This window comes from Martes martes, assembly GCF_963455335.1.
Source record: "Martes martes genome assembly, chromosome: 12".
Classification (NCBI taxonomy): Eukaryota; Metazoa; Chordata; class Mammalia; order Carnivora; family Mustelidae; genus Martes; species Martes martes.
The window spans coordinates 83,612,890-83,628,868 of NC_137900.1; the positions used below are offsets into that span (position 1 = coordinate 83,612,890).

Consider the following 15,979-nt stretch of genomic DNA (forward strand, 5'->3'; position numbering starts at 1 on the left):
AGACCTGAAATGTTCGTACCACATGCCCAAAAATGTAATTATGTCAGTCAAGGGGGTAATTAACTAACCTCATACCTTATGTGGCAATCACTTCAAAATACATACAGATGCCAAATCATCACACTGTACACTTTAAACTTACATGTTACATGTCAGTTACATCTCAGTCGCACTTGAGCTTGGGGAAAACAAAAAGAGGCGGGGCCAGGACTTGAACCCAGGCCACCTAACTCCAGTCCAGACCTTCGTTTCACATTAAAGGACTGCCAAGGGCCAGGATATATGTAACTTGTTTGGTATCACTGGCACTTGGCACTTCGTAGGTCTCAGGAAATATTCGAGCTACACCAAGCCAGAAATCTGCGTACGCTGGCCATAGCAAAGTCACGTGGAACCATGAGCGAGCCTCTCAGATTCTGACCCTCCACGTCCTCATTGGCAAACGAGATAATGATGCCTCCCCAAACTGAGTGAGGATAGCAGAGGTTATGCATATAAAACGTACTGGGGAAGCTGCAAAGATGCCATTTGTCACCTGGGCTACTTAAAAGGACTTCCTAATGAATAGGACCTCAGTGTACCTTCCCAGAGAGGAGCAGCCTCTTGGGTTTCAGATGCTATCATTTTTCCAGTAAGCAAATCCAACTGTTAAGCAAGGGGCACAAGAGCAGCATGATATATCTAAGCAGGAGGTGAAGTTCTATTTTTGGCAACAAAGAAAACAAAACTGGAAGCAGATGGGGAGGTGAAACCATGCCTCCTACAGAGTCCCTGCCAGCAGCCCTGAATCATCTGCCTTCTCCTGACAGCTGGGGTCTCCTAGCTTCGGTCTTCAGTCTTTGACTAGTTCTGCACCAGAACCCTGGGCCACTGCGTCAGCCTCCAGGGGAGGCCACGCTGCATAAACAGAAGGTATTCCAAGCGGCTGCAGATGTATAAGAGCTCCCCGTGCGGGTGGGGGTCGGGCAACACCAGGGAAAGGGCAGCAGACCGACCACCGTCTCACTGGATGGCATTCTGGGAAGCTCCTCATGGCCCAAGTCTGGCCCACACCCTCCTAAAATGCCAGGCTGGGTCATGCTGATCCCCCGGCCCTTGGAGGAGCTAATTTCTGGTGGCTAAACTCACCAGAGACAACAATTTTTGGAACCAAAGCATCTGCATATTAATTTGCAAATACACCTGAGTTGCTACTATGTGCCAGGCCCTGGGATAGGAGCTAGGGATGAGTAAGAGCTGTCTGGTCACTTGCTGCCCTTAGGGGACTGGGAGTAGGAAAGAAAGGTGACTATGGTGGATTGGCTCAAGTGGCAGGAAGAGAGAAAAACAAGGCCCTGTGGAGGACTTGCCCCTGACTTGGGGAGCAGAGTCGGTTTGTAGAGAAAATAAAAGAAAACAGGGGTCTGCAGAATCAGCCAGATGGGTCAGGGGAAAGAAAGCAGTCTTGTAGGTAGCAAAAGGGCACGGAGGATGAAGACAAGTGCTCCGGGCGAAAGGAAAGGCATGTATAAAATGCAGAGCTATGAGAGACTGTGCCACCTAGAAGGTTGACTGTGGAAGGATGTCCGGGAGGAAGGGGTGGCAAATGGTGCCAGCTGAGGCTGCGGAGGGGGGCAGGGCTCTACAAGGCAGGGGAAGGCACAGAGACTTCATCCTCTGGGCCAGCCATCCCCAATGACCCGAACTCAGCCAGATCAGCATAGCATCTCAGTGCAGGAAAACCATGGGAGGAACCAAGTCTCCAGAAGGTTATGTGACAAGCGTGGAATCAGGACAAGGAATATACGCTTCCCACTGGCAGGTTTTCTTTCTGCCTCGACTCTGACCCACTTATAACTCCACATTTTCCTAGTTCCTAAACCCAGTGGAGAACATTGTTCTCTGGGGGTTTTGCAAATAATGCACTTCATTCAGCCTCGAGGAGCTGAATCAATAAAAGCTAACTGAGGACGGTAACTGGAGAGGAAAATGGGAGAAGAAGCCCAGGCTCGCTGGTTCTCTCCAAGAAACCGCAAAAGATTATTGAACAGGTTTTTGGCTTTATTCACTGAAAAATTCTTCTGCTACGAAATACAAACTCCTTCACCATAATAAATACTGTTTTGATAACAAAACTGTACTTTTCTCAAATACCCAGATGGAAGACCATATGCAAAATAAACTCCAAGGAATTTTTTTATTGGCCATCTGCTAACAGCGGAAAGCAAGCCGGCATCCTCTCCCTCTTCACGAAAATTTCCACTGAGAATCCTACTTGCTTCCTGCTAGCGCCACCTGCTGATCAAATGTGGGTACCAGTTTTGCAGACAAGTTTCAGGAGTGATGTGGATCTTCCCTGTCCTTTGATGAAATAAATACAATCTTAATTAACGTGACAAATAAAATACCTACAAAGTGTCAGGTTTTAGAATGTGTTACAGCTAATCACACGCCCCCCACTGTTGCCAGGAGTCACAAAGCAAAGACACCTCCCCCAACGCCTCTGAAAGCTCACTTCCAAGGCAATCACAAGACACTGTTTACTCTCATAATTAAGTGCACCATTTCTAATAAAGCCTCGTGTTTGGCTTCCCCTGTCAAAATGTAAATGCACATATCTTTGAATACAGCAATTCCACTTGAAGATATCTGTCTGAAGCAATGCTGGCACGCGGGTATGAAGATAACTGCATATGAGGGTATGCCTGACAGAATTATTTGTTGAATGAAAGAAATAGAAGTACCCATAGGGTCCTCAGTAGCAGAATGGCTTTAAAAGTCGTGGTGCATCCATACGATAGAGCACTTTGCAGCAGTGACATGGAAAGATGTATAAAACGTAGTAGAGGAAATGGCAGGCTAAAGAAGAGAACGCATAGCATCATCCCATTTCTTTAAAGAAAAAGAACTGTGTGTGTTACAGCATATATTTGTTCACATGTAGGAAAAAGCTGGAAGGATACACACTAGTGTTCAAATAACCTAATGAGTAGGGATTTTTTTTTTCACTCTTCACATGTCCCTATATCCTTTGAATTCTTAATAGGAGCACATTGCTTTGCATTAAAACAAAGGATATATTAAAAATAAGAATGCCACATTTGTTTAATCAGTGTCACAGCTAATAAAGCATTTCATCATTATATACTCCCTGGATATGTACAATCACTCTGAGGTTCAGATCACTCCCCCACTTAACAGATGGAGAACCAGGGCTGGAGGAAGGGGCTTACTGGAGGTCCCAGGAAAATAAGTGATGGGCCGGGCTTCCCAGCAAGCGACTACAGTAGGGTTTTCATGGTCTCATTCTGCATGTGCCAAGCCCTGAGTCAGCAGATTCTAGATGAATATCATCTTAGAGACAAAGAAATCCTCTTTTGTACTAGGGAACTACCCAGTTTGAGGTACTTGTAGTATCCATCGAATGGGCTTTGACAGTTCAGGAATTCCAGTGCTCAAACAGGGAGAGTCCCTGTCAATCACGCAACCCGGCTCCCGTTTTACTGATGAGAGTCACTCTGAGTAGCTACCATCAGAAGCAAGCGCTAGCACTACTTTCCATCTTCTCCAGCAAATCTGCTCCTCCTTCTCTCACGCATCTTAGCAAACAGCACCCCTACCAGATTCCGCCTTCTTCCTCACCCGCCTCTCCGATCTGTCTCAGAGTCCTGTAGCTTCCCCCTTCTAAATACGCCACATGCCTGATCCTTCTCTGCATCACACTCCTGTCTTCGTGTCTCAGGACAAGCCTCAGTATCTCTGTCACCTGGCCAAGCCAAGCATCTTTTCCACAGGTCTCACTCCTCTGCCCTCCCCAATCCTGTCTATACTCCTCCACCAGAGGTAACCACATTCCTTCCCCACCCTCTACGGAACCCTCTCAAGGCTTCCTCCTATTAATCTGGCATTCAAGGCCTTCCCTGATCTGGGCTCTATTTCTCTAACTTTATCTACTCTCAAACCCTCTTCTTTTAAACTCCAATAACACCAAACTCCTTAGCATTCCAATACGTCATACTATTTCACATCTATGCACCTTTGCACAAGCTACTTCTTTTGGCTGGAATGCTCTTCTTTGGATAGTCTACAAGGCAAGCTCATTATTTCAAAATTGAATCAGGTGTCACCTCTAGGAGGAAGTCTTCCCCCTCCCTCTATGCCACCTGCCCTCTACCCTGACTAACCCTCTTATCACCAGCAAAGTTTTACTCCTTTCTCTGGAAGAGTTCTGTACCTTATCCAAACATGTATTCAAATATCTGCCCACAGTATAGCACAGGAAGTTCAAGTATTGACTCTGGAGCTAGTCTCCCAAGCTGTGTTACCTTGACAAAATCACCTAACCTCTCTTTGCCTCACTTTCCTCTCCTATGAATAATAGAAGAACCCTATTTGGATAGCTGAAGAATTTTAAATTAGGCAATCCAGGTAAAAAATACTCAGTAAGTGTTACTATTCATTCAGAGGACTTCCACTTCCAGCCAAGACGTACTGTCAGAAACTAGATTTACCTTCCCAACTGAAGCAACCATAAAATAAGACAGAATATATTAAGAATGGTTTTGGAAGCACTGGACATTAGGCAGCAAAGGACTATGATTCCTGAGGATTGAGAATCAAATGATGGGAGCCCTGTGACTGCTCCAGTTTACTTCCTGGAGAAAGATTCTAGCTCAGTAGAACCTCGGAGCTGAGGAAATGAAATTGTGAGTCAGGGTGACTAAGCCAGCTAGTGTTCTCAGGACGGACTACTGGAAAGGAGATTTCTTCGCAAAGAGAGGACTCTGGAGATCCACAGAGGGTCTCCCATTAGTATTTAGCTGAGTACAAATCAGTGAGTGATTCTGAGGAAACTACCTGAGGCCAAGGAAAGAACCACTCAAAAGGACTAAAGGTAGCCATGCCTGGTGCCCACACACAGCCTGGAATAGTGTCCGTTCTCACCAGCCAGACTAGAAAACACCATGGTTCACAGAGCATCAGGTGAAGTACACATAAGATTCTTGCCTCGGTAGTAAGGAATGATTCGGTTGGACTGAACACTGCTCCAGTTCTGCCTGACAAAACTTAAAAACAAGACCCAAATCTATTTCTGCATGACTTAATTAGATCCCATAGAAAAGTTCAAGAATATTTGTAAGAATGCAAAAATGGACAAGTTCATTGAAGGACAAACTACCAAGGCTCATTCAAGAAGAAACAGAAAACATAAATAGCCGATGTCTGTTAAAGAAATTGAAATTTTAGTTAAAAACCCTCCCATAAAGAACCATCAGGTCCACATGACTTCACTGGTGAGTTTTACCGAGTATTTAAGAAAGAAATAATGCCAATTCTACACACACTTTCAGAAAATTTAAGAGTAGAGAATACTTGCAACTCATTCTACGTGACTAGAATTACCCTGAGAGCAAAACCAGGCAAAGACATTGCAAAATTAAAAAAAAAAAAAAGAAGGAAAGAAAGAAAGAAAACTACAGAACAGTATCCCTCATGAATATAGATGCAAACATTCTTTAAAAAATTTTAGAAAATCAACTCCAACAATATATAAAGAGGATACTATATCATGACAAGTGGGATTTATCTAAGGAATGCAACGCAAGGTTTATTTGATATTCAAAAATCAATCAATATTATTTATATTGATAAACTAAAAAAGAAAATCCATATGATCATCTCAATAGACTCAAGAAAAGTATGTAACAAAATCCAACACCCATTTCTAATTAAAAGCAAAACAAAATCATGGAAACAAGGAACAAAAGGGAATTTCATCAATCTAGTAAAGAGCATCTACAAGAAATCTACAAGTAACCCATACTTAATGATGCAAAACTAAAGGCTTATCCCCAAGGATCAAGAACAAGGCTAGGATGTCTTCGCTCATCACTTCTATTCAACATTATATGGAGGTTCTAGCCAATGCAATATGGCAAGAAAAAGAAATAAAGGGCTGATTGGAAAGTAAAAAATTATGAGGACATGATAGTCTATACAGAAAATTCAGTGGAATCTACAAAATAAGCTGCTGAAACTACTGAGTTTAACAAGGTTTCAGGATACAAGATCAATACATAAAGTCAATTCTATTTCTACATACTCAAAATAAACAACTAGATCTTGAAGTTTAAAATACAATGTTGCAGGGTGCCTGGGTGGCTCAGTGAGTTAAGCCTCTGCCTTTGGCTCAGGTCATGATCTCAGGATCCTGGAATCGAGCCCCAGAGCAGAGATCTGTGGGGAGCCTACTTCCCCCTCTCTCTGCCTGCTTCTCTGCCTGCTTGTGATCTCTGTCTGTCAAATAATAAATAAAATTTTTAAAAATAAATAAATAAATAAATAAAATACAACATTGCCAATTTACAAAAAATTTGAAATACTTAGGACTAAACTTGACAAAAGATGGGAAAAACTTATGCACTAAACAATAAAAGACATTGCCCAATGAGATTAAAGAAGACCTAAATAAAAGGATATATGTATGTGTATATATATATTACATTACATATAAAATAAAAGGAGATATATATATATTATGTATCAGAAACTCAATGCTATTAAGATGTTGATTCTACCTAAAGTGAAATGTAGATTCAATGCAATCCTAATCAAAATCCCAGCAGACTTTTTTATAGACTGACAAGCTGATTCTGAAATTCATATTGCAGATCAAAAGACTATAATAACCTAGACAACTTCGAAAAAAATGACAAAGTTGGAGGACTTATATGACCTGATTGCAAGACTTATTGCAAAGCTACAGTAATTAAGACAGTGAGGTATTAGCATAAAAATAAACAAATACACCAATGGAATAGAGTAGAGAATTCAGAAACACCCGCACAAACTTGAGCAACTATTTTCAACATAAATGCAAAGGCAGTTTGGCAGAGAAAGGTTAGTATGTTCATCAGGTGTTTCTGAAACAAGTGGATATCTACTTCCAAAAAAAGTTAACTTCAATCCATACCTCACATCACACTCAAAAATTAACTCAAATGAATCATAGATCTAAACTTAAAACTATAAAATTTCTAGACAAAAACATAAAATATATTTGTGAGTTTTGGGCTCGGTAAAGGTTCTTATGTATAACACCAAAAGCAGGATTCATAAAAGAACAAACTGATAAACTGGACTTCATCAGAATGAAAAATTTGATCTTCAAAAGATACTGTTAAGACAATGAAAAGACAGGACGAATACCCAACTTTTGTAGCAACATGGACAGGACTGGAAGAGATTATGCTGAGTGAAATAAGTCAAACAGAGAGAGTCAAGTATCATATGGTTTCACTTATTTGTGGAGCATAACAAATAACATAGAGGACAAGGGTAGATGGAGAGGAGAAGGGAGTTGAGGGAAATTGGAAGGGGAGGTGAACCATGAGAGACTATGGACTCTGAAAAACAACCTGAGGGTTTTGAAGGGGCGCAGGGTGGGAGGGTGGGGGAACCAGGTGGTGGGTATTGGGGAGGGCACAGATTGCATGGAGCACTGGGTGTGGTGAAAAAACAATGAATACTGTTACGCTGAAAATAAATAAAAATTTAATTTAAAGTAAAAAAAAAAGACAATGAAAAGACAAGGCACAGATTGGAAGAAAATATTTGTAATTGATACATCTGATAATTATCTATATTCAAAATACATAACTTTTGTGGCGCCTGGCTGGCTCAGTGTGTTGAGCCTCTGTCTTTGGCTCAGGTCGTGATCTTGGGGTCCTGGGATCAAACCCCACGTTGGGCTCTCCGCTGTACAGGGACCTGCTTCTCCCTTTCTCTCTGCCTGCCTCTCTGCCTACTTGTGATCTCTCTCCGTCAAATAAATAAATAAGATCTTAAAAAAAATACATAACTCTCAAAACTCAGCAATACAAATACTCAATTTTTTTAAATGGACACAAGATATAAATAAATTTATTTCATTAAAGAATGCTTTTAAAAATTTTTTAAATAAAAAAATTTTAAAAAAGAATGCATTTGGATGGCAAAGCACATGAAAAGATGTTCAATATCACTAATAATTAGGGAAATACAAACTAAATAATAAGAAAAGGCTACACACCTATTAGAATAGCTAAAATTGAAAAAACTGACTAACATCAAGTGTTGACAAGGATGTGGAAGAACTAAAATCCTTATACATGGCTGAGGGAATATAAAATGACACAACCACTTTGGAAAACAATTGGTACTTTCTTTAATATCAAATATGCACCTACTATATGATCTACACACTCCATTCATTAGCATTTACTCAAGAGAAATGAAATCATATGTCCACACAAAGACTCAGACATATATAGTCATAGTATCTTTATTTGTAATAGGACAAAACTGGAATCAGTCTAAATATCCAGCAGCAGCTGAGGGTATAAGCAAACAATGGTGATGAAGGAACAGAAAGCTGGATGAGGACAAAGCAAAAGGCTGACACCTTGCAACCTCCCCTCACCCCCACTCTTGGGTGGGACATATGAGACATTCTTTAGGAATCTCCCACCCATCTTAATATTAATACCTTTCTAGAGGGCAAACGACTTGGCAATGGCAAGGCCTCTGGTATTGGGTATCTTTGTAGGTCCTCTTTAGCATATGAAAGTTCTATTGAAACCTCCCTTTTGGGGCACGGGAATGGCTCAGTGGGTTAAGCCTCTGCCTTGGCTCAGGTCATGATCCCTGTCTGCCTCTCTGCCTACTTGTGATCTCTGCCTGTCAAATAAATAAATAAAATCTTAAAAAAAAAAAAAAAAAGAAACCTCCCTTTTCCTCACTTCCCCAAACCCCAACCCCATGGTACACAATCTGTCATCCCTCACAACCCCAGGGCAGCAGCTCTTCCTGCCCACAGATCCTGTCCCTGTGCTTTAATAAACCACCATTTTGCACCAAGGATGTCTCAAGAATTCTTTCGTGGTCATCGGCTCCGGACCTCACCCCACCAAACCTCATGTATATTCTAGAACTTCATCAATGGTGTACACATTCAATAGAATACTCCTCAATAATAAAAATACATGAATTACTGACGAATACTATAACCTAGAAGAATCCCAAAATAATAACATTGAGTGAAAGAAGCCAGAACAACAAAAAATTTCAAGGAAAAAATAAAAGCACCTGCTATTTTATTTTATTCATACAAATTTTAGAAAGTGCAAACTAGTCTTGATAAAAAGCAGATCCATAGTTGCCTGGTGATAGGAGGCAGAGGGCAGGGAGAGGAAGAAAGGAAGGATTACAAAGGGACATAAGAAAACATTTTGGGATCATGGATATGTTCATTATCTTGATTGTGTTAAGTTTCATGGGTTTTTACATATATCAAAACATATCAAACTGCACACTTGAAATATTTGCAGTTTATTGTACTTCAATTATATCTTAATTAAAGCTTTTTTAAATGTATGAGACAGGGGCGCCTGGGTGGCTCAGTGGGTTGGAGCCTCTGTCTTCGGCTCGGGTTGTGATCTCAGGGTCCTGAGATCGAGTCCCGCACCGGGCTCTCTGCTCAGCGGGGAGCCTGCTTCTCCCTCTCTCTCTGCCTGCCTCTCTGCCTACTTGTGACCTCTCTCTCTGTCAGATGAATAAATAAAATCTTCTAAAAAAATAAATAAATAAATACATAAATGTATGAGACAAATAGGCTATCTACATAGTCTCAAAATATGTCCCCACAAGATACTTAACTTACAAAGGAGAAATGGTAACTTTTTATGGAGAAACCTAACAGAAACTACCTTAACTAAGTGATCAAAGTTAACGTCCCCAGAAATAAGACGTCTTGACATCTTGTACCTCCTGATATGCTGCACTGAGAAGGTCACAACATCACTTTGTAGTATTCTTATGAAAAATGTGTAATCTGAATCTAATCATGAAAAAATATCAGACAAAACCAAATTGAGGGAGTTCTAAAAAAAAAAAAAAAAGGACCAGTACTCTTCAAAAGAGTCAAGGTCATGAAAGACAAAGATAGATAAAGATCTGTTACAACTCAGAGGAGAGCAAGGAGAAATGACAACTAAATGCAATGAGTAAACACCGAGTGGATCCTGAACCAGGAAAAAAAGACATTAGCAGGACAATATAAAAAATGCAAATAAGGTGCATAGATTATTAAGTAATATTATATCAATGTTAATTTCCCAGCTTCGGTATTTGTAAAAGATGTTAACATTAGGGGAAGCTAAATGAAGGTAACATGGGGCCCCTTCTATATACTATTTTTGCAATTACTTTTTAAGTAATTATCTCAAAAGGGTTTCAAAACTGAAGGTAAAATAAAGACATTTTTAAACAAAAGCTGGGAGAACAACAGCATATCTGTACTACAAAAAAATATGTTTAAAAGAATTCTTCAAGTTGAAGGAAAATAATTCCCAGATGGAATCCAAGAACTACTTAAAGGAAGGGAGAGTACTGGAAATGCAAATATATAGTTGAGTATGCAAGACAAATATACTCATTTTTCAGTTTCTTTACAAGACAATTGACTTTTCAATGCAAAAATAAAAACACTGCATTGTGGGGTTTATAACATAAAAGCAAACTATATGATAATACCAGGAAGGATGAAGATGGGAATAGAGGTATACTGTTGTGAAGCACATATACTTTACTTGAAGTATGTAATACTTAAAGGTAAATGTGACAAGTTAAAGATGGATTGTAAACCCTAGATTCTAGGGCTAAGACAAAAACTAAAAACATTTTTTAAAAGAGGCATAGCTGGTAAGCCTAAAGAGGAGATAAAACAAAACACCAAAAATACTCAATTAATCCCAACATATAGAATAAATAGTAAAGACATAGGAAGATGGCATACTTGAAACCAACAGTATTGATGATTGCATTAAATGTAAGTGGGCAAGCATACAAATTAAAAGGCAGGGATTATCAAACTGGATAAAAGACCATAACCCCATTACAAGATGTCAACAAGAAGCAATCTTTAAAAATGCAAATAGGTTAAAAGTAAAAGAAAGGTAAAAAGACACACCATGCAAATACTAAGCCAAAAGAAGCTGGAGGTACTGTATTAATATCAAAAAGAGTAGATTTCAGGACAAGGAAATTTACCTTCTAATGGACTCAAATCATCAAGCTAACAACAACTTCAAAAATACATGAAGCAAAAACAGATATAACTAAAAGGAGAAAGACACAATCCACATAGAGATCTGTAAATTTCAACATACCCTCTCAGTGACCGAGTGGACAAGTAGGCAGTAAATTAGTAAGGGATATGTGAACAGTACCAAGTACCAACTGGACCTAATTGACATCTACCAGATGCCACACCAACAACTCCAGAAGGAAGGAAGAGAAAGAAAAAGAAAAGGTAGGGGGCACAAAGGTGGCTCAGTTGTTATGTGTCTGCCTTTGGCTCAGAAAAAGAAAAGCAAATTACCAACATCAGCAATGAAATGGGGAGATCACTACATATCTCACAGACATTAAAAAGTAAGGAAATACTGTTTTTCAAAACTTCCATCAGTAAATCGGACAACTCAGGTTAATTCCTTGAAAGAAACAAATTACCTAGCAAATCTACAAAAAAAGAACTTGTAGAACTAATAAGGGACTTGAGCAAGGTCATACACTACAAGTTCAAAAGTAAAAAGTCAACTGGATGTCTACATACTAGCAATGAACAATAGGAAACTGAAATTCAAAAAATACCATTTATCATAGCATAAAAAACAAAACTTCTTAGGGAAGTCTTGTACCCTGAAAGTTATAAAACATTGTTGAAGTCAACTGAGAAAGATCTAAATAAATGGAGAAAGTTAATGGATTAGATGAGTCGACACTGTTAAGATGTCCACTGTCTCCACACTGATCTGTAGATTCAAAGCAATCCCAACCCAAGCCCCAGTGGGCTGCTTTGTAGAAATGGGCAAATTGGTTATAAAACTGATAGGGAAATGCAAAAGCACTGTAATAACCACAACAATTATGATGATAAACAAGTGGGAAGACTTGCACTACCTGATTTCCAGACTGACTCTGACTTAGAGTAATCAAGATAAAATGCAGTATCAGCATGAGAGTGCATGCGCAATGAATGGAAGAAAACAGACCAAACACATACAGTCAACTGGTTTTCAACAAGATTGACAAGGTAATTAATTCAATGAGGGAGACCACCATCCTTACAACACACGGCACTGAACAACTGAGTATCCCTATGGAACAAAGTAAACTTCAACACTGATACATCCCAGACAGGGAAACTAAGTTGAAATGAATCATAAAGGGGCGCCTGGGTGGCTCAGTGGGTTAAGGCTCTGCCTTCAGCTCAGGTCTTGATCTCGGGGTTCTGGGATCGAGCCCCATGTTGGGCTCTCTGCTCTGTGGGGAGCCTGCTTCCCTCTCTCCCTGCCTGCCTCTCTCCCTACTTGTGATCTCCGTCAAATAAATAAATAAAATCTCTAAAAATAAAAAAATAAATAAAAAATAAAAAAATAAAGAAATGAATCATAAACCTAAATGCAAACATTAGAACTAACAAACCTCTAGGAAAAAAACAGTATAAAATCTTCACTTTAATTGGTCAAAGATGCCTTAGATATCACACAAAAGCACAAACTATAAAAGAAAAAAAATGGTAAGTTCAACTTCACCAAAATTAAAAACATTTATTCCTCAAGAGGCAGAGTTAAAACGTGAAAAGAGGAGGAAATATTCATAATACACGTATAAAAGACTTGTACCCAGAATATATAAGGAGCCTACAACTTAAAAAGTAAAATGCCCAGAGAAATGAGCAAAAGTTTGACTGTACACTTAACAGAAGAAGACATTCGAATGGCCAAAAGGCGCATGAAAAGATGCTCAACATCTGGTCATGGGGAGGTGTAAATTAAAACCACAGAGAGACACAACTACCCATCTCCCAGAATGTCTAAAATTCAAAAAACTAACATATCAAGGCTTGGCGATGATGTGGAACAAACAGAACTCTCACACACTGTTGGTGACGGTGTATAACCACTTTGGAAAAAAAGTTCGGCAAGTTCTTATAGGTTAAACATACATTTACCATATGATCCAAAAATTCTACTCATAGGTTTTACCCAAGAGAAATGAAAACATTTGATCACATGCAATGTGATCAATGTTTTTCAATCAATGACTTGCATGTGATTAGTCATGGCAGTTTTATTTATAAAACCCCCAAACTGGGGATGACCCAAATGCCCGTCAAGTGGGAAATGGAAAAGCAAATTCATAAGATGGCATATTACTCACCAATAAAAATACAAATGGCTAAACTATACAACAAACAAAGATGAATCTCAAAAATTTAATTCGGAAAGAGAAACAAACACTCAAGTGTGTGATGTGATATATATATTTTTATACATACACACACACACACACACACACACACACACACATACATATATATGATTCCATTTACAGGCAACACAAATCTCTAATGAGAATACAGACCGACCAGTGGTTGCCTTGGCTGGGGGAGTTGAGGAATGGACTGCAAGGAGGCACAAGAAGAACTTAGGGGTTGATGGAAAAGTTCTCACGTATCTGATTTTGAAGGCACAGTTGACAGGTATCTCATTTAAATTCACAGGATAGTTAGACATAGAGTTGTGGAAATGGGACAGCAAGATATTCCACACAGGGACGAGGATGTGAGCAGAGCCACAGAAGTGGGAAATTGAGGGGTGAGTATGAGGAGCCGCCGAGAGTTTGTGTTTTTTTAAATTTACTGAAGCATAATTTGCATGCAATACAATGCATTTTAGGTTAATAATCAGATGGATTTTAAGAAATGTACAAACCCATGTGACCACCACCCCATAGAGAGCTTCCTTTTAAAAAATTACCACTTCAAGGTTTTTTTTGTGCTTAATAAATCATCATTTTATTACAAGTTTTATCATTTAATATTAAAACCAAAGCAACACGCAGGCAATAAGACAGCTGATAAAAAGCATAGGATTTGGGACACACCTGGGTGGCTCAGTCTGTTGAGCGTCAGCCTTCAGTTTAGGTCATGATCCCAGGGACCTCGGATCAAGTCCCACATCCGGCTCCTAGCTCAGCGGAGAGCCTGCTTCTCCCTCTGCCTGCTGCTTCCCTTATTTGTACTCCCTCTCTCTATGACAAATAAATAAAATCTTAAGAAAAAAAAAAAAGCAAAGGACTTGAGGTGCCTGGGTGGCTCAATGGGTTAAGCGTCTGCCTTCAGCTCAGGTTATGATGCCAAGATCAAGGCCCAGATCAGGCTCCCTGCTCAACGGGGAGTTTCCTTCTCCCTCTACCACTCCCACCTGCTCATACTCTCTCTCTCTCTCTCTCTCTCAAATAAATAACTAAAATCTTAAAAAAAAAAAATCCATAGGTCTTGAAATCAGCTCTAGGTTTAAATTTCACTTCTCCAGCAAGTCACCTTGTTTATCAAAGTCTGTTTCCTCATCCACAAAATGGGATTATAATACAACCGACTTGACAAGATTGCTGTAAGGATTGAAAGAATTAACATTAAGCTTCTGGCACAATGCCCAGACCACAGTAGGACCAGTAAATGGTATGAACCCTGTCGCATCACAATAAGATCGGCATGTGTTGTACAGTTACACTCAGAGGTGTGGTATGGACCGCGGAACCCACAGGCAAAGGCTTTGAAAAGGGTCCTAAATGAAATGGCAATCCTCAGTTCAGTTTCCCTACTGGTACTGTCTTACAGTCAGTGGTGAAGGCCCCAAAGTATTTCATGCTCAAACATTTTGCTTCGATATGGAATGGGCGATTAGAAAATGGGAGTCCAGAACAGATTTAAAGCAGGACACTTAAACGGTTCCCCCAGGCCACCTCCACAGTGTATCAGACTCCTCCAGAGCCTCGAAACAGAGCCCGACCTCCCACATTTCACACCACAGGAAGCCGGGGAGCCCACCCTGGATTCGCCTGAACGGTCCCAGTCTGCTGATGGGCTCAGCCACCTGCTCTAGCCCTGTCTCCTTCGCTTTCCAAACACCGGCTCCACGACCCCGCTCCCAATCTCAGCCCCAGGCCAGCCTCCTTGTGTCAAGATGCACTTCTTCTGCTTGCCTACCTGTCACCCCGCCTATTCACAGCAAGTGTACTGTTGGGACACACCGTGTACTGTTGGGACACTCCCTTGGCGAGCCGCAGCTTCCCAAGGATACCCCCACTCCTGGCACCCACCCCAGCTCCCAGCACACAGGACCCAGGACCCAGCTTCCAGAACACAGTTGCAACCATGACATAATTCAAGGGTCCCAGGGACAGAGTGTCATCTACCTGAGCAACAAAGAGCTGGAACTCGTCAGGCAGAATCCAAGAGCGAGGATAGAAGTTGTATTCCTCAGGAAAGAGATTCTGCATGATTCTCACGGCTCTGCTCAGAGTAATTTTACGCACCATCTCCGTCATGCCTAGGGAGAAGAGAAGCTGTGAGGTTTGAACAGCAGAGAGCTGCTAACTATAAGACAGCCATGATCGGGGACTTTGAAAACCGCCCACCCGACATACTCGCTTTTGCAGACAGGTAGGAGCTGTTTCCCACAGAGGGGAATCATGGTTTGGAAAGACCTACCAGATTAACGAAAAACTGGAGGTAATAGACAGAGAGTTTTCCCTCCTTATAAAAATGAAGCATCAGGGGCGCCTGGGTGGGTGGCTCAGTAGATTAAAGCCTCTGCCTTCGGCTCAGGTCATGATCCCAGGGTCCTGGAATGAGCCTCGCATCGGGCTCTCTGCTCAGTGGGGAGCCTGCTTCCCTTCCTCTCTCTCTGCCTGCCTCTCTGCCTACTTGTGGTCTCTGTCTGTCAAATAAATAAATAAAATCTTAAAAAAAAGAAAAAGCATCAGTTGGAAGAAACAGGTTTCCAGCTAGTTTATTATTCCATTCTTGGTTAGTCCGCTCGATAATAAAGACAGGCATTTATATCTTGCACTTAAAATTTAATGTCCTCTTTAATTTGGGGCCACCATCCAT

The 15,979-nt window shown here is 40.6% G+C and overlaps 1 protein-coding gene across 1 annotated transcript in view; it reads right to left on the minus strand.

Annotated features, from left to right (window-relative positions):
* The window catches only part of TTLL11 (tubulin tyrosine ligase like 11), a 223,716-nt gene that overhangs the window by 155,298 nt on the left and 52,439 nt on the right, over window positions 1-15,979 (minus strand). The window contains exon 3 of the mRNA XM_080819651.1: window positions 15,283-15,416. Within this exon, the coding sequence (XP_080675777.1) occupies window positions 15,283-15,416 (134 nt within the window). The remainder of the gene's footprint in view (window positions 1-15,282; window positions 15,417-15,979) is intronic.